At 33.4% G+C, this 18,022-nt stretch overlaps 1 protein-coding gene across 2 annotated transcripts in view; it reads right to left on the bottom strand.

Annotated features, from left to right (window-relative positions):
- Positions 1-18,022, bottom strand: part of FSTL5 (follistatin-like 5) — a 592,573-nt gene that overhangs the window by 180,715 nt on the left and 393,836 nt on the right. For both annotated transcript variants that reach the window (XM_005860522.2, XM_014534995.1), the window contains exon 7: positions 17,022-17,188. In XM_005860522.2, coding sequence (XP_005860584.1) covers positions 17,022-17,188 — 167 coding nt within the window. The remainder of the gene's footprint in view (positions 1-17,021; positions 17,189-18,022) is intronic.

Raw genomic sequence — 18,022 nt, 5'->3', positions numbered from 1 at the left:
CTACCAGAAGCTGGGGAAGATCTGCCCTGATATCAGGCCAGGCCTAGGGACCCTACTGTGCATGAGTTTTATGTGCCAGGCCTCTAGTAAGTATATAAGTCCTTTGGTTTATCTCTTCCTGTCCCCTCAACCCCACATCAATATATATCAGTCTATTTCATGCCTCCCTGCTTTGGGTCTTATTTCGTTGGTCAATTCATTTTGTTCATTAGATTCCACAAATAAGTGAAATCATTTGATAGGAATCTGACACAAAATATTTCCAACATTTCTATAACACATTTTTGTTCAATAACAAACAAATGAGCAAACCTTAAGCAAATTAATTCCTTACAGGCCAAGTTAATCATTTATCTGACGCACCCAGGTATTTAAGATAATTTCATTCCCCACTAATCTTACAGTAAGAGATACTATGGCAATGGGTTGTTTAATTCTGTGCCTCCTGAATATTATTTATCTATTTTAAGCTTCCTAAAAGAGCCCCTATAATTCAAGTTTCTGCAAATATCTTTACAATTATGATCTTACTTTTTATTTGTCAAGGCCAAAAATTGAACTCCCCTAATACTTTTTTGAGTCCACTAATTCATATTCTTTTCTTCTATCAATAATGCGTGTGACCTATAACACTAATTTGGCATCTAATACTATATTTTTATATTTATTTAACAATATAACTATTACTTAAATTGACACTTAGCTTTATTGGACATACATAATAAACAAAGTATTTTGACTTGACAACTCTAATAAATTTAAAAATTTAAAGAATATTTTAATTATTAATTTAACAAGTATAATTTCAAATTTATACCAAAATAAGTTTAGTAATAAAAGAAAACTGTATATAAAATGTCAGCATATCACTTAAGTGAAAATTCAGGTAAAACATTTCTTTAAGTCTTGGTTTATTCTTGATTTATTCTGTTTAACTTCTTCTCTAATTTTGAAATACATTGAGTTTATATAAGATTTATTTTAGTGTGTGGCAAGGTCAACTCTAACTTCAACAAAAACAACACTTTTTAACTGATTGACATTGAACTGCAGAGAGGCAACATTTTTTTTTAGAGAAAAAAGTTTCAAGTAAACATGGTGGCAATGGTATATTTAGACAACTGTTGTTAAACACAAAATGGTTAATGTCCTACATGCCAATAAAACAATTATTTTGTACTTATGTTTTCTATAGAGTAGAAATCATTTGCATCTTTTTTTGAGAACATATGCACAAGTTACATGCATAATCACAGAGCCTGTGCCCTAATGAGTGGAACGTTTGACCATACTCCAATATGACTTTGAAAGATAAGTCCCTGTTATATATCTCTGTAAGGTCATTGATATATCATGTCAAGCAATTAACTCTAAAGCATTAGCCAGAAAATGGCCCTCTAATTACCTAACCCAGAAAATGAACCAATGGATCATTGCAACCATGTTTATCTCAATTTTTTACTCTCTAAGAAGTAAGTTGTCCTTGTTTGCCTTATACACATGGTGGCAATCCAATGACAATTGTCTTTATTTTTGCTGTCCCAATTTTTCTTTCCACAAATTAAAATAAATCTTACACTTATAAACTTCAAATCATAGATTATAAAATACCTCCCTGCCATAAACTCATACATATTTGTTGATTATTTGTAAACACCAACTGATAAGTTGTTGAGGAAGCACACTCACGTTAAATTATTAGACTTAAATAGGTCATCATGGAATATAAATGAATAAAATAAGTGAGGAATTAATATCCTCCTTCTGAACAATTGCTGGTTTATTATTTTTAAGCAAAAGTAATAAAATCACAATCCATTTTTGTCATTATTATGAGTCATAAGAATGTCAATGTAAATATGCTTGAATGTTGGTCATATAAATTTGAGAATGTTTACTAGAGTTATCTACAATCTCATAAATATAACTAATTTTCAAGAGGAAAAACAGTAATTTATAAGCAATTGCCAATTAATAAGCTTCACTAATATAACTTTGATTTCACACACCTCTGCATCAAGTTCCTTTAGTGAGCAAAAAAAGGTGTTAGTTATTAGTAGTTTTTATTCTCTTGCCTAATTTTAATAGTGTATACTGTTCCAAAAAATATCTGAGAAATCTCCTACCTCTGCAAAACCTTGCTAACTGAACAGAAATAATAAAAACAAATAATTGAAGGAACAACAAAATTGGATATTTTACAACTTCTTTTCAGTTAATCAACTTTAATAGCCTTCTTAAATGTCTCACTCTAAAATACTGAGTACTCAGAAGTACAATGTTGATAGCTTATATAGATACTAGAGGCCCAGTGCACAAAATTCATGCATGGGTAGGGTCCCTAGCAGCTCCTGGCTGCCGGCCAGGGCCTCCGTTCCCCCAGCTGCCTGCTGCCACTGGCCGGGGTGGAGCCGGCCAGGGAGAGGGACTGTGGACCTGTGGATGGTTGGCCAGCCAGCCCCACCCTAGCTGAACTCCCAGTCGAACTCCTGGTCAAGGGGACAATTTGTTTATTAGGCTTTTATTATATAGGATTGTTACAGATAAAAAATATCTGTTAGGTTTTTTTTAGATCAAACTCTAACTTCTGTTCTTTGAACAAAAGGAGAAAGATAAGGAAAATAATAGTTAACAGCTACTATTACAATGATTGGTTATATTTTTATATTAAAAATCCTCCATCTTTTATGCCTTTCATTATGTAAGAAGATTTTTATTTTATATGCTATGATTGTCGGTATTTGGGAGAAATTCCAATATAATTTTCCCTTTATATTTTAAAAATAAATTTTGTAGTGGATATCTCTCTCACAAGATGGGCTTTATTTAAAGGTTAGGAAGAAAGTGAACTATAATTAGAGTCTACTGTGAAAGGAATTGTATGTACTTTTGAGTGTTTGTAAGACCAATTGGCATAAGCTATATATTCTTGAAATGATGCTTGTTAATTCTCTTTTGCTATGAAACTGATAACTTGCTTAAAGTTGTATGGATGTATTATTTGTTTAAATTATAATTCTACCTGCATATATGGACCAAAGTGACTGGAGAAAGATAAACTACAGAGAAACCCAAAATTATTATAGAAATTGTGCAGCTAAAAATCAACATAAGTATCATCTTGTGTATGTGTGTGTTGGTTTATATAGATTTTGTGTTGTGAAATAAATGAGTTAATATATTTTTTAATTAAAATGTATGATAAATATTAAGTATTTATCCAATGTTATCATTGTTATATGCTACACATGTAAATGTATAGCTCTATAATCAAATGCCAAAACCAAGTTTTATATAATATAGAGTGGGGCAAAAGTAGATTTACAGTTGTTCATATAAAAAATAATAAATAAATAATAATGCAAGAATAAACTGTTTAGTGTACTCACAATTGTAAACCTACTTTCCCCCCAATCTGTATATTGAAGCCTTTTATTAATCTATTGCTTTGCTTACTCTTAGACAGATGAATAGACAGTCACTTCACTGAAATGTACCATGCTATCTCGATGCCTTTCCCCAGAATACCTATTTGCCACTCCTTCATCTAGCTATCATCTAAACTCCAAGACTAGTGTATTCCTTAAAGTTCTTCTATAACTCTGAAAACTTAAAACGGGCTTCCCTTTTTTATTTTTCATATATTTGTATACAAAATGTACAAATGTATACATTTGTAAAACAGTTTCATATTGCATTATTAAATAATAGAGGCTCGGTGCATGAAATCCGTGCACGAGTGGGGGGGGTTGTCCCTCAGCCCGGCCTGCATCCTCTCCCATCTGGGACCCCTTGGGGGATGTCCAACTGCCAGTTAGGCCCTATCCCTGTGGACTGCTGGCTCTTAAACACTCACCTGCCTGGCTGCCTGATTGCCCCTAACTGCTTCTGCCTGCCAGCCTGATTGCTCCCCTGCCAGCCTGATTGATGCCTAACTGCTCCCCTGCTGGCCCAGTCGCCCCCCACTGCCCTCCCCTGCAGGCCTAGTCACCCCCTACTGACATTCCCTGATAGCCTGGTTGCCCCCAACTGCCCTCCCCTGCTGGCCTGATCTCGCATCCAACTGCCCTCCCCTGCAGGCCTGGTCACCCCTAACTGCCCTACTCTGCTGGCCTGATCTCCCACAACAGCCCTCCCCTGCCAGCCATCTTGTGGTGGCCATCTTGTGATGACATGAGGGCAGCCAACTTGTGGCAGCCATCTTGTGATGATGTCGCACGTGATGCGACCTAGGCTTTTATTATTTAGGAAAATGAAGTTGTTGTTATTTTATTCCTTCAACCTATGAGATTTTCAAGACTTAAATGATGTCTCTTGTAAGTATATCCTCAACATTTAGCTGAGTGCCTGAAAAAGGGTAGCTATGAAATCAATGTTTGTTGAATGCATGAAGATTATACAATGACCAAAATTTTGCTTCCCTTCATGCTTTGCTTACCTCCCCCTTACTGCATATAATAGGAGATTACATTGAAGCTGTAGTAAAAAATCAATATGCTTAATGAGAAATGTTATTAAAGAAATTGAATCTGGAAATTGTTGAGCTGTACTAGGCTTAAATGATTAATTGCCAATAAACATCAGGTGATTTATAATCCTGCATGTGACTATAGTAAGTAAATAAAATTCCTGGTAAGGTTTTAAGTATGAAAAAGTCTATAAACCCAATATAGCAGTCCCCCTTATCTGCGGTGTCAGTTTTTACAGTCTCGATTATCCATGATCAACAGTTTTCCAAAAATATTAAATGGAAAATTCAAGAAAAAAATCCTAAATTTTAAATTGCACACCCTCTGAGTAGTGTGATGAAATCTCATGCCTTCCCCCTTCATCCTGCCAAGGATGTGAATCAGCCCATTGTCCAGTGTGCCCATGCTGCATATGTTACTTGCCTTTTAATCATTTAGTAGCTGTCTCAGTTATCAGATTGACTGTCACGGTATAGTTGTGCTGGTGTTCAAGTAACACTTATTTTATTTCGTGATAGCCCTAAAATGCAAGAGTAGTGATTCTGGCAATTTAGATATGACAAAGAGAAGCTGCAAAGTGCTTCCTGTAAGTGAAAAGGTAAGTACAACACAATAAGATATTGTGGGAGAGAGACTACATTCACAAAACTTTTATTCAGTATATTGTTATAATTCTTTGATTTTATTATTAGGTATCATTATTAATATCTTACTATCCCTAATGTATAAATTTAACTTTATTATAGGTATGTATGTATAAGAAAAACATAGTGTATATAGGGTTTGGTACTATCTGTGATATTAAGCAAGATAGATAGAGAGAGAGAGAGAGAGAGAGAGAGAATTTAGTACTATTGATGGTTTTAGGCATCCACTGGGGGTCATGGAACAAAGTAAAGAAGGAGGGAATAAGGTAACGCGTAATTAAAAATACTAGTATAAAAATATCACTATGTCATTTGTTATTTGTACTTTAAAAATGAACTCATATGTGTCAGTACAGTGCTAACATCATAACATGAAGCTGAACAAGCAAAGATCGTTGTGCTACGAGTTTCTAGTTCATAGAAGAAAGACAATAATATTCATGGTTTATTAGTATGCAACAAGTACTATATTTACTGAACAAAGAACTTTTAAGAAGTCAAATTTAGGCATAAGAAGGATTTTTCTATTCTTTATTTTTAAAAAAATATATTTTATTGATTTTTTACAGAGAGGAAGGGAGAAGGATAGAGAGTTAGAAACATTGATGAGAGAGGAACATCAAAAGGTACATGCCCTTGACCGGAATCGAACCTGGGACCCTTCAGTCCGCAGACCAACGCTCTATCCGCTGAGCCAAACAAGTCAGGGTCGATTTGTCTATTCTTAAAGGATGCAATGGATTTAGGTAGATGAAAGGGACAAGGGAAAGTTTTTCCATAGAGATAAGAATGAGTTCAAGACTGGAATTAATAATTTAACATAGAGTGTAGCAAGCACTTTGGAGAGGCTGTAGTAAAGAGTGAATATGTGTGAATACAAGGAAGATTTAATAGAGAAACAGGCTTTATAGACCAAGCCAAAATTTTTAAATCTTTTTTTTCTCCTAAAAGCTACAAGAAGCTATTAAATGGTTTTAAAGAGGAAAGTAAAATGGTCAGATGTAAATTTATGAAGATCTATCTGGCTGTAATAGGAAGTGCAGGTTTATTTTTTAAATATATATTTTTATTTAATTTATTAGTTTAAATTGACTAATTAAATAAGTTTTAAGTTCACAATTCTGTAATACATCATCTGCATATTGTATTGTGTGTTCACTACCCATAGTCTAGTCTCCTTCCGTCATCATTTATTTCCCCTTTACTTTCTTCTACCTGCCCACACCCTGCTTCTCTCTGGTAATCACTATACTATTTGTGTTTATGAGTCTTTTGGAAGTTTTTTGTTTGTTTGTTTGTTTTGTTTAGCTTAATCCTTTCACCTATTTCACACAGCACCCCACCTCCCCCCACTATGACAGCTGTCAGTCTGTTCTCTGTATCCACATATAAGTGAAATCATATGGTATTTGCCTCTCTGACTGGCTTATTTCACTTAGCATAATATGTTCTAAGCCCATCCATGATGTCACCAAAGAGAAGATTTCCTTCTTTATTACAGCTGAGTAGTATTCCATTGTGTAAATGTACCACAGCTTTTTATCCACTCTTCTACTGAAGGGTACTTGGGCTGCTTATAAATCTTGACTCAATGAACACAGAGATGCTATATTTCTTTGAAGCAGTGTTTCGGGTTTCCTCAGATAGATCCCCAGAAAAGGAACCTCTGGGTATAAGGCAGTTCCATTTTTAATTTTTTTGAGGAAATTCCATACTGCTTTCCAGTGGCTGCACCAAACTGCATTCCCACCAATAGTGCAGTAAGGTTCTTTTTTTCTCTACACTCTCACCTATACTTGTTGTTTGTTGATTTATTGATAATTTTTTTTTGGCAGGTGTGAAGTGATATCTCATTGTGGTTTTAATTTGCATTTCTGTGATGATTAGTAACATTGAACATTTTTTCATATGTCTATCGACCACTGTGTGTCCTCTTTGGAGAAGTGTTTACTCAGGTCCTTTCCCATTTTCCAATTGCATTGTTCGTTTTTTGGTTTGTTTTTTTTTTTTCGGTGTTGAGTTGAGTTCTTTATGAATTTTGGATATTAACCACTTATCAGATATATCATTGGCAAATATGTTCTCCCATTCAGTAGTTTGTTTTTTAATTTTGTTGATGGTTTCCTTTGCTGTGCAAAATATTTTAGTTTGATGTAGTCCCATTTGTGTATGTTTTATTTTGTTTCCCTTGCCCAAGAAGTTATATGGAAAAAATATTGCTATGAGAAATGTCTGGGATTTTATTGCCTATGTTTTCTTTTAGAATTTTTATGTTTTTGAATTTTACATTTAAGTCTTTAATCCATTTTAAATTTATTCTTGTGTATGATTCAAGTTGGTTGTCTAGTTTCATTTTTTTTTTGCATGAATATGTCCAATTTTCCCAATGCCATTTATTGAATAGACTATCTTTGCCCCATTATGTGTTCTGGTCTCCTTTGTCAAATATTAACTATAAAGGTATGATACATCACATACACAAAAGGAAGGATAAAAATCACGATCATATCAACAGGCACAGGCGCAGAAAGAAAAACATTGGATAAAATTCAGCACCCATATAGTTAAAAACTCTAAGCAAAGTGGGAATAAAGGTAACATACTTTAATATAATAAAGGACATATATGACAAACCCACAGCCAAGATCATACTAAAAAGACAAAACCTGAAATTGTTTCCCTTAGGATTAGGAATAAGACAGGATGTCCATTTTCAGTACTCTTATTCAAAACAGTACTGAAAGTTCTAGTCACAGCAATTAAATAAGAAGAATTAATAAAAAGCATTCAAATTAGAAAGAAAGAAGTAAAACTCATTATTTGCAGATGACATGATATTCTATATAGGAAACCCTAACGACTCCATCAAAAATCCTACTAGAACTGCCCTAGCTGGTTTGCCAGAGTGGATGAAGCATCAGCATGCAGACTGAAGGATCCCGGGTTCGGTTCTGGTCAAGGGCATATACCCGGTTGCATGATCGATTCCCAGTAGGGGGCATGCAGGAGGCAGCCGATCAATGATTCTCTCTCAACACTGATGTTTCTACCTCTCTCTCTCCTCTCCCTTTCTCTCTGAAATCAGTAAAAATATATATTCTTAAAAAAATACTATGAGAACTGATAACTGAGTTCAGTACAGTAGCAGATACAAAATTAATAATCAGAAATTGGTGGCATTTTTTTTATTTTTTATTTTTTTAAATATATTTTTATTGATTTCAGAGAAGGAAGAAGGAAAGCGAGATAGAAACATCAATGATGAGAGAGAATCATTGATTGGCTGCTTCCTGCATGCCCACACTGGGGATCGAGCCCACAACCCAGGCATATGCCCTGACCGGAAATTGAACCTTGCCCTCCTGGGTCATAGGTTGACACTCAACCATTGAGCCTCACTGGCCTGGCAGAAATTGGTGGCATTTTTATACATTGATGATGAACTACCAGAAAGAGAATCTAAGAAAACAATCCCATTTACAAATGCAATAACAACAACAACAAAATAATAAGGTACTAAGGAATAAATTTAACCAAGGATGTAAAAGACCAGTACTCAGAACATTATAAGGTTCTGAGGAAAGAAAATTAGAGACACAAATAAGGGGAAGCATATACCATAAGCATGGATAGGAAGACTTAACATCATTAAAATATCCATACTACCCAAAGCAATCTATACATTCAACACAATTCCTCTAAAAATACCAATGGCATATTTTATAGAACTAGAGTAAATAATAGTATTCCAAAAATGTGTATGGAACCAAAAAAGACCTTGCATAGCCTCAGTAATCTTGAAAAAGAAGAAAGTGCCCTGGCCGGTTTGGTTCAGTGGATGGAGCGTTGGCCTGCGGACTGAAAGGTCCCAAGTTCGATTCCAGTCAAGGGCATGTACCTGGGTTGCGGGCACATCCCCAGTAGGAGATGTGCAGGAGGCAGCTAATCGATGTTTCTAACTGTCTATCCCTCTCCCTTCCCCTCTGCAAAAAATCAACAAAATATATTTTTTTTAAAAAAGAAAAAGAAGAAAGTTAGAGGTATCACATTACATGATCTCAAACTATACTACAAGGGCATAGTAATCAAAAACAGCATAGTACTGCCACAAAAACAGACATAAACAGTGTGCCCCCAAAAGTGTATACCGCTGATAGCTCAATTTTGAAAGTGAAATGTATTTTAATAAAGACCAATGTATAATTAATCAAAGTGTGTGCATACATTTTGGGGGCGACACCCTATAGATCAAGGGAACAGAATTGTATGTTTAAAACGAAGGGGTTGTCTCAGTAGGCAAACATAATGTTTGAAGGTGAGAAATGATAAGAGCTTAAACTAAGGCAGCCATAGAAGAAATAAGATGACAGAATCGATTTAAGATAAATAAAAAAGTTAAATTCACAAGGTTTTGTGGCAGATTAGATTTGAGAAAAAAATGAGAAAGAACTCTAGCAGGACCCAGTTTTCTAGTTATGTTTACATGGAATAAGAAACAATGAAAATGTTTTGGGTCTTGGTACCAAGATATTATTTTCAATTGTGCATATTCGAATAAAAAAGATGGTATTGAGAAATTTCAATAGAAATATAATGTGTAATGTGTCAGCTTAAACATAGTAATTAAAGCCAGGACAGCAAAGACATAATAATAAAAAAAAAGGAAAGAAGCATGCTTCGTCAACGTAAGAATCTTTACAAATATTTAGCTAAGGCTTTTACTGAAAGACAAAAAAAGAACGTCAAAATAAAGTCATGTTTTCCTACTAACAGTCCTCATAAACTTATTTAAACAGTGTGATCTTTCATAATTTTAAAAATTAAACCTAAAATTAAATTACCAGGTACTCAACAAACTAAAATATGAATATTTCTTTCACTCACTCACACATGGACATTTAATTTTACATATTGCTATTTGCTGGAACAAGTTCCAAAAGAATATGGCCAAAGACATTTGAAATGTTTTTAAATTACTGATTTTAAGACTTCTTTGAGAAGTGAATTGTAATATGCAGTGCTCTATTATATGCAGAAAAAAGTAATTTAGAAACAATATTCCTTTTCAAGCAGCATACTGTTTGGCAATATTTATGAATACATTCAATGTCACCAATTCAGCAATTAGTATTGAAACTGTATAACATATATTTATGTGGGAAAAGAATGTTTGCTGCACATTTTATATTTGTGAAAGAAATTCAGCTTCCTCAGTCATGCCAATGCTCCCTGTTTTATTTGGCTTGGAAGATTTTGAATCATAAAGATTCTCTGATTGTACTTGGATTTTAAGAGCCTCAATGGCCTCAGGCTTATATTAAAATGAATAAGTGGTAAAGATGACTTGGAAATGATGTATTATATTACAAACATTAAATGTCCACATTTTTAGTTGAGGGGGTAAAGAAATGGATTTTTTATTGTCTAGAAAAGTCAATAGCTTTCTTTTTAAATAACTACTTTAATGGTATACTCTAATATGTTTCATATTTTAAAACAACACTGCAGGTTTCTAAAAAGTTAAAATGAAAGCTTGCTAATTAAATTATTTTATTGGAGATGAATAATTTGGCTTCTGCTACCAGTTAATAGCCGAAAGGGTAAAAATGCCCCTTTCATATATGTGAGAATTTTAAAATTCAAGGTGAGGGGGGGTGTATTTTCACACTGTTTTAAATGTGAAAATTGAGTAACAGAGTCAGAATTTTCTACTCCTAAAATCACTCTTTTCAGTCTCCGGGAATTAAATATGACTTGGAGACTTTGCTTCTAAATTGGAAGTATGGTACATATGGTGAAACATTTTTTATCAGAATAAATTGTAATATTTTTATCCTCACCTGAGGATATGGTTTTATTGATTTTTTTTTCTTTTGAGAGCGAGGCAGGGAGAGAGAGTGAGAGAGAACCATCCATGTGAAAGTGAAATATCAATTGGTTGCCTCCAATACCCACCTTAACAGGCAACTTAGATATATGCCCTGATCGGGAATGTGAACCTGCAACCTTTTGGTATACAGGGCGATACTCTAACCAACTGGATGATACATCTAGCCAAAGCAAGTTGTAATATTCTTTATTAAGTACTGAAAGGCTTTAAAATCTAGACAAATAAGGAAAATTTTATTATGCTTTGAATGTTATCTACCAGAACTTGTTTTGTCAGATTTGTATTTAAAAACAACAACAACAAAATTTTATTATGCTTTGAATGTTATCTACCAGAACTAGTTTTGCCAGATTTGTATTAAAAAAAACAACAAAACAAAACACTCTAGCACTTTAAAATACCTAGTAAGCTGCCACATCTGCAATGGGATTCTGATTTGAATTAAAATAATCATTTCAATTGTTTTATTGTCTTTGAGTGTTTTTTTTTAAAATCAACAGAATGCTTTGATTTAAGTGGAGTTCAACTATACATGGTGAGAATTACTTCAAAAAAATGCATGGATAGAACTATCTTAAGAACCATCAGAGGAAAACTCATCAAAGTGGATACAAAAAGAAAAAAAAAGAACAGTTAAGGGAAAGGCCTGTAAAAAGCAAAACAAAACAATCAAAGAAATAAATTAAAGTCTGACATAAATACCAAAGAAATAAAGATGCTATGCAGAATTGCTTCAATTTGAATTCAGATGGATAATCATATTCAATCAATGAAGAAAAACAAAACAAAAATTATAAAGTAGAACACTCCGTATCCTCTTGGATGGCCTTTGATGGGGATGTAGAGATTGCTCTCCTGTCCCTCCTTTGTAACAGAAGGCTGAGCAGTGTGCCTACGTGAGTGAACAATTGTATTTACCAGCCTCCCTACTACAGTTATTGCAGTTATTGCTCATCAGTGACCCATAAACAGTTGTGGGATTTCCAGAAATAAGAACCATTTATCTTGCACCTGCTTTGTATGGCCGTGGGCCTGGATTATAGATTGATGGAATATAGATTGGTGGCTGGAGCTCCAACAGCCCTCTTGAACCCTGACATGACCTGAAGATGAAAGCCATGATCTTGGAATGCCAGAAGAAGATAGGAGTTTGAGTTCTAGCTGCTTTGTGGAGCAGTCATGCCAGCTGTGGACAATATATTTTATGGAAAAATAAACTCCTGTGGATTTAGTTCACTATTTTTTCCCAGTCTCTTCTACTCAGTGCTGGACACAGCTGCTAACACAGGATAGATAGATGTAGAAAACAAGTCACAAAACAAATACTAAGAGTGAGAAAACAACAGGAATCTGCAAAGGAATGGATTAAATTCATGTGAATAGGTCAAACTTTTAATCTCAGTGATATACACCACAGAATCACTTATAGGAAAGTGGCTTAATGCAGTATTCAAACCAATTTTCAGGTAAATATAGTGCCAGGCTTAGCAAATAAAATATGGCAAAGTTGAATTTCAGAAGACAAGGATAACTTTTGTATAAGTATATCCCCTGAAACATTTGGTTCATACCTATAATGAAAAATTATTTATTGTATATCTGAAATTCAAAATTACCTGAGAATTCTGTATTTTATCTAGCAAGTTCACCTGTAAAGTTGTTGAAAGTCATAATAATATATATTATATCAGGTTATTTTCAAAGAAATAATATCCTCATGGGGCTTCACATTTGTTATTAAACACAATCAGCAATGCCATATTGAATCAAGCTATAGATAGTGATAAAATAAATAACATTTTATTGAACACTTGGTATGTGTCATTGGATTTAATAATAATCTCTCCTTTTATAGACAAATCAACTGAAGCTTAAATTGTTTCAGTCAATTCATTGTGTTACATAGCTAGTAAGTTATACAACTAGAATTGAAATCTAGGTTGATATGACATTATTTAATTTCAATGTTGAATAAAGACCAGATTATAATGAATGGTAAAAAATTAGAGATATTATAAATAAGATACACACAATAATGGCTTGGATTTTTAAACCTAATTTCTCTCAGGAACAAAGGAAATAAAAATCTCTGCTATCCAAGGTTTTACTGAAAATTTTCTTGGTAAAGTGAGCACATCTGAAATGGTGCTGCATTTTATTTCCTCTCATTCCTTCACTCTTCGCTGCCAATCCTGTCAGCCAATTCTATCTTCTAATGATGTTTCTCTCAAATCTATACCATGTATCTACGTTTGCCTTGCCTTCCTTAATTCAGCTCCCCTAACAAAGGGGACGCTGAGCCCAGGAACCAGCTGCAAAGAAGTAAGGTTAATAGGAGAGCCATCTTCTACTAGTATATCTCATAGCTCTTCACCTGCAAACCCGTGCTTATAGCTGAACAGACCAAGATTAGGACTCAGACTCAGTCACAATAATATTAGAATTATAGTTTGTGTGCCACCTTCCACCTAAAACAAGATGATCAAAATAAGCCAATTACCTTTTTCAGGAATTTGGGCAGAAAGAGGATGACACACATACAAATAGATGAAGTTATACTAGCTGATTGAATTTAATGATCTTTAGAGCAGTGATTAATACCAGATTGCTAACAGAGAGATAAAGCTAGATTGAATAGATAAAGGTCTTCCAATTTTAGTCACTATAACTGGATAAAATTTGGTTCTGGCATTTCTTGTGTTTCCAAACTTCCTTATTACTATATGTATCCTAACATTGAATTTCTATTGTTTTAGGCAGATTGAATATATCTTTGTTCCTTGAAACATATATTAGGAGAAAGAGAAGGAAGAAGAAGAAAGAGAGAGGAGGAAGAGAAAGACGAGGGAAAGGAGGAGAAGAAGGAGAGAAAACAGAGAACCTAGTTTCATTGAACATTTACAAAGAGCCTTATAGAGTGTAACCAGCTTAAAAAGGCTTATCTCAATAGTTCTCTCTCTCACACACACAAAATGAGTTTATTCTATTCTTTCTTCAATTTTTGCTTAGGAAGTGGGAGCCTAGGGAACTTAACTTGCTTGAGGGCACCTAACTCCCAAGAGACTGGGTATTAATTGAAATCCAGACAGTCTGTAACGCCAGCCCTTCCCGCAAACCACTGTGTCATATTCTCTCTAATAGTTAAGTGATGTCCTTTTATTCATTTGGTACAAAAGAGAAGATAGGCAAAATGAAAAAGCTCCAAACAGCAGTTGAATATCAATCAGTATCATGTATAATATCAGAGAATATTAAATCTATTTGTAATATATAGGGACAAAATTAGTTGGAATATAATTTCCGAAGGGCAACATACATTTACAAAAATCTCACAGATCAAGTTTATGATCTAGAGTCAATCAGGTCCTGTAAATACCCCAGAGGCACCACTTATTAGGTCAACAACCTTGGCCTTCACTCTCTTAGCATAAATATCTACAGAGTAAATGAAGGATAAGAATCTCTGCTTCATGGAGTTATTTTTAGGGCTAATGAGATAATGAGGTAGTGAAATAATAAGTAGTAATATGAATCCATTCTATTAAATAAATAAAATAATATTTGTAATTCATGAAAGGGCTCTTCTTCCACATATAAGAATGGGTCTAGGTGGATAAAAAAATTAGGAGTAGTTATGCTATTTTTTAAAAAAAGGTATTTATGTATTGACTAAGTAAATATATAGTAAATCCTACCTTATATATGTTAAAGAATTAGAAAGATTATTGCAAATTGTCACTGATTCCCTTTGACACGAAAGGCACTTATAATTTTAACTTTACAGAATTTAATGGGAATTAAACCCACTTTTTTGGAAATAGATAAAATAATAAAAAGTTTTAAAAATGATTCATATAAACTTTTAGAAAGTCTTCTTTGATTATAAACAAAGTATGGATGTAATTTACTATAGTAAAATCATCTTGATCTTTCAACACATCAGATATCCATATCTAACAACAAAAAATACATTTTAAGGAGATGAATTATAGATGTTTTTTAACATATTAGATCCCAGAAATTAATTAGACCCATTCTTACTGTCAAACAATGGAACCCATTCAGCTAGTTTTAAGCAGAAAATGAATTTAATAAAGATATTAGGGAGCTCATAGACTATCTAGGAGATCCCTGGGGAGTGAGAAGCCACAAATACACAAGCGGTATAGTGGGACTGGCCCACTGAAGACATCATTGAAGCTGAACACTGACCACCCCTAGCTTTTATGACTGATGTTATTTACATAGTGAAGGCCTTACTTAAGCAGAAGTAAATATAAAACAACACACAATACTTAATGTTTTATAACTGTTTTAGTTTATCTATATTGGTAAATGGTTAAATTGATTTAGATAATTTGACAGTTGATTACATAGTACTGAACAAAAAACACCAGGGTTATACTGGGAAATGAAATAAATATCCCTTCTTTCAAAGATATCTTTGGCTACTCTCTGAAGCTTTATGTGAAAGACTGGTAGTTATATGTACACTATAGGTTATTAATTTTTGTTCAACTTAATTAAATATGGCTTGAGATAAAATTGAAACTTTTTAAAATATTGAAAGTGCTTTTAAAATCCTCAAAATGTATCTACTCTATGAAATGTATCCAAAATAACTTTATCTAATAAAAATCAATTTACTGATTCTAGAATTTATCTGATATTTACATATATTTTAATTACCTAACTTTTCTATAATCATTTTTTTCTAGAAATCTGAAACATTTAGAACATACTCAAGAATTAGGAAGTAAGCAAATTAATTTATAAGATACATGCATAAGAGTAGGTCCACCATTGCAAGTTGTCCACAGAACAACACACATAGCACACTCTTCCTTACTTTTGAAACAATATAATGAGCTTATTTTGAGATTTTTCAAACCACAGCAACCTAGAATACATGGTCTTCTGGAAAATAATAGTGGAAAGGTTGATAGTAATGACAGAGATATAAAATAAAAGATAAAAGGCATAAAGACAAACCCAAGTAGATTTTGTCTAGGGCCATACCTCTCAAAGAATATTGCATGCTCCTGAGATGACAGCTTTCTATGCTACAATAGTCTTGATAGCTTAGAGAACTAAACATTATTCTCCATATATCCTCTGAGGAAAGTTCCCAGAGAACATCAATATAAGTAAATTGAGAAAAAATTATCAAAATAAACAAATTAATATTTCAGAAGCTACCTGTTTTTGAATCATTTGAGGACATTAAAAAAGAATATTAATTAGTAAGATGTAGCAAACAGGAGTGACTCTTGGGCCTGTGTTAGCAGTTCTTTATAAAGCAGCAAAGAATAAGGCCATAGACAATGGCTTTCTTGAGTGATAAAAAATAATTGAAATTTATATGGAAAGAGATCATAAAACCTCAAAATCACCAAGGCAAAGGATTGTACCAACTCATTTCCATAGACAGCCCCTAACATAAAATTTTTACTTCTTTTCAATGTCTAGGATGATGTTCACTTTTTGATGTTCACTTTTAGCAGATAGCATGAAAGAAACAAAAAAAAATCCTGAAGTTTATTCTGTTTTTCGTGTTTTTTTGTTTGTTTTGTTTTGTTTGTGTTTTTTTTAACTTTGGAGCTATACCCTACTGAATTGAATCTACATTATGAATTTCTAGGAGTGAGTCAGAGTGGAGAAACATGTCCCTTTATTCCTTTATTCTAGAAAAGTAAGTCTTTTATTTTATTTATTTGATTAATATTTATTGTTTCTGATACATAAAGTATTTGAAGCAAAAAACTACTGTTTATCCACTTTAACACTTTATAAACCAGTGCTCCATAAACTGCTTAGCACACCTATACAAGTGATTTAGATAATTTCCAATCATCTACAGTGCACCTCCTGGTCAGTAGAATGAATATGACAATGTGTCAATAATTCTCTTCTACTCTGCACCCAATATTCATTAAGCTCTTTAGACTTCACAAAGTCTAGAGTATGTCACTTGAAATATACAAATTACAAAGCAATGTCTATGTATGTACTCACATTGATGTCTTCCAAATCTAAATTATTTAGAATAATATTGTTCCTCTTCCAGATGATGGGAGGTCGCAGGGCTCCCTGAATTGCACAGCTCAGAACAGCACTTTGTCCCACAGTTGCCGCTGTAATGCTTAGTTTCTGATCTTCAGGCAGACTCAACTGGATAACCTCTGTAAGGAGAAAGTGTCAGTAATGTTGATGAGCACATAGTTTTGTATACACTTTTTAAACACTAGCAATTAAGGCTTGTGATGAAATGAAAAAAAGAGTAAATTTTTTCCAATAAAAGGTCAGAATGACATTTCAATTTAATTGATTGACAAGCATCCTCATGAGGGAAAGAACTATTAAACATAAAATGAATATCAGAAGTAGAGTTATAGTAAGTCTGGCAGTTGCACCCAAAAGAGAAATAAATTATTTAACTGCCAAAGCGACATGTAGTGTGTCATTAGCATTGAAATAAAAATGATATTGTTTATTCACTGATAGATTTATATTGTAGGTGAGGTGAGATCATTGCTGGCTGGCTTCAGAGAATACAGCCATAGCTGAATAGATAAAATACATCATTATGCTGGGAAACATAAATTGACTCAAAAAGAATAAGATTTATTTGCAAAGTTGAAGGAGGAAAAACTAAACTTTGCCAACCAAACAGCAATTAAGTGAAATTCTGATAGTTGTCTTTATCAGATAGTGTTGGTACATACTGATCTTTAAAATTTAAACCTAATTATAATATTTTAAAATAATCATTAAATACATTTCTTCTAATAATTATGCTGAAGCAAAAATATAATTTATAATCTGGTTCTGGCTTTCCTTTTCTGTTTTCAGATAATCCTTACCAACTTTGGGAATTAATAACTCTGTCTTAGTCCATTATCCTGAGAGATGACTCTAATAATCCTACCAGTTTTCATCTAGGTGATAACTACCCTTTACTTTTTAACTCACTTCCACAGACACTCTAAGAGAAACACTAACCAAATGAATTTTAT

Source organism: Myotis brandtii, unplaced genomic scaffold (genome assembly GCF_000412655.1).
Source record: "Myotis brandtii unplaced genomic scaffold, ASM41265v1 scaffold136, whole genome shotgun sequence".
NCBI lineage: Eukaryota > Metazoa > Chordata > Mammalia > Chiroptera > Vespertilionidae > Myotis > Myotis brandtii.
Note: the sequence above shows the minus strand (reverse complement) of the source record. Positions and strands in the feature narration are given on the sequence as shown.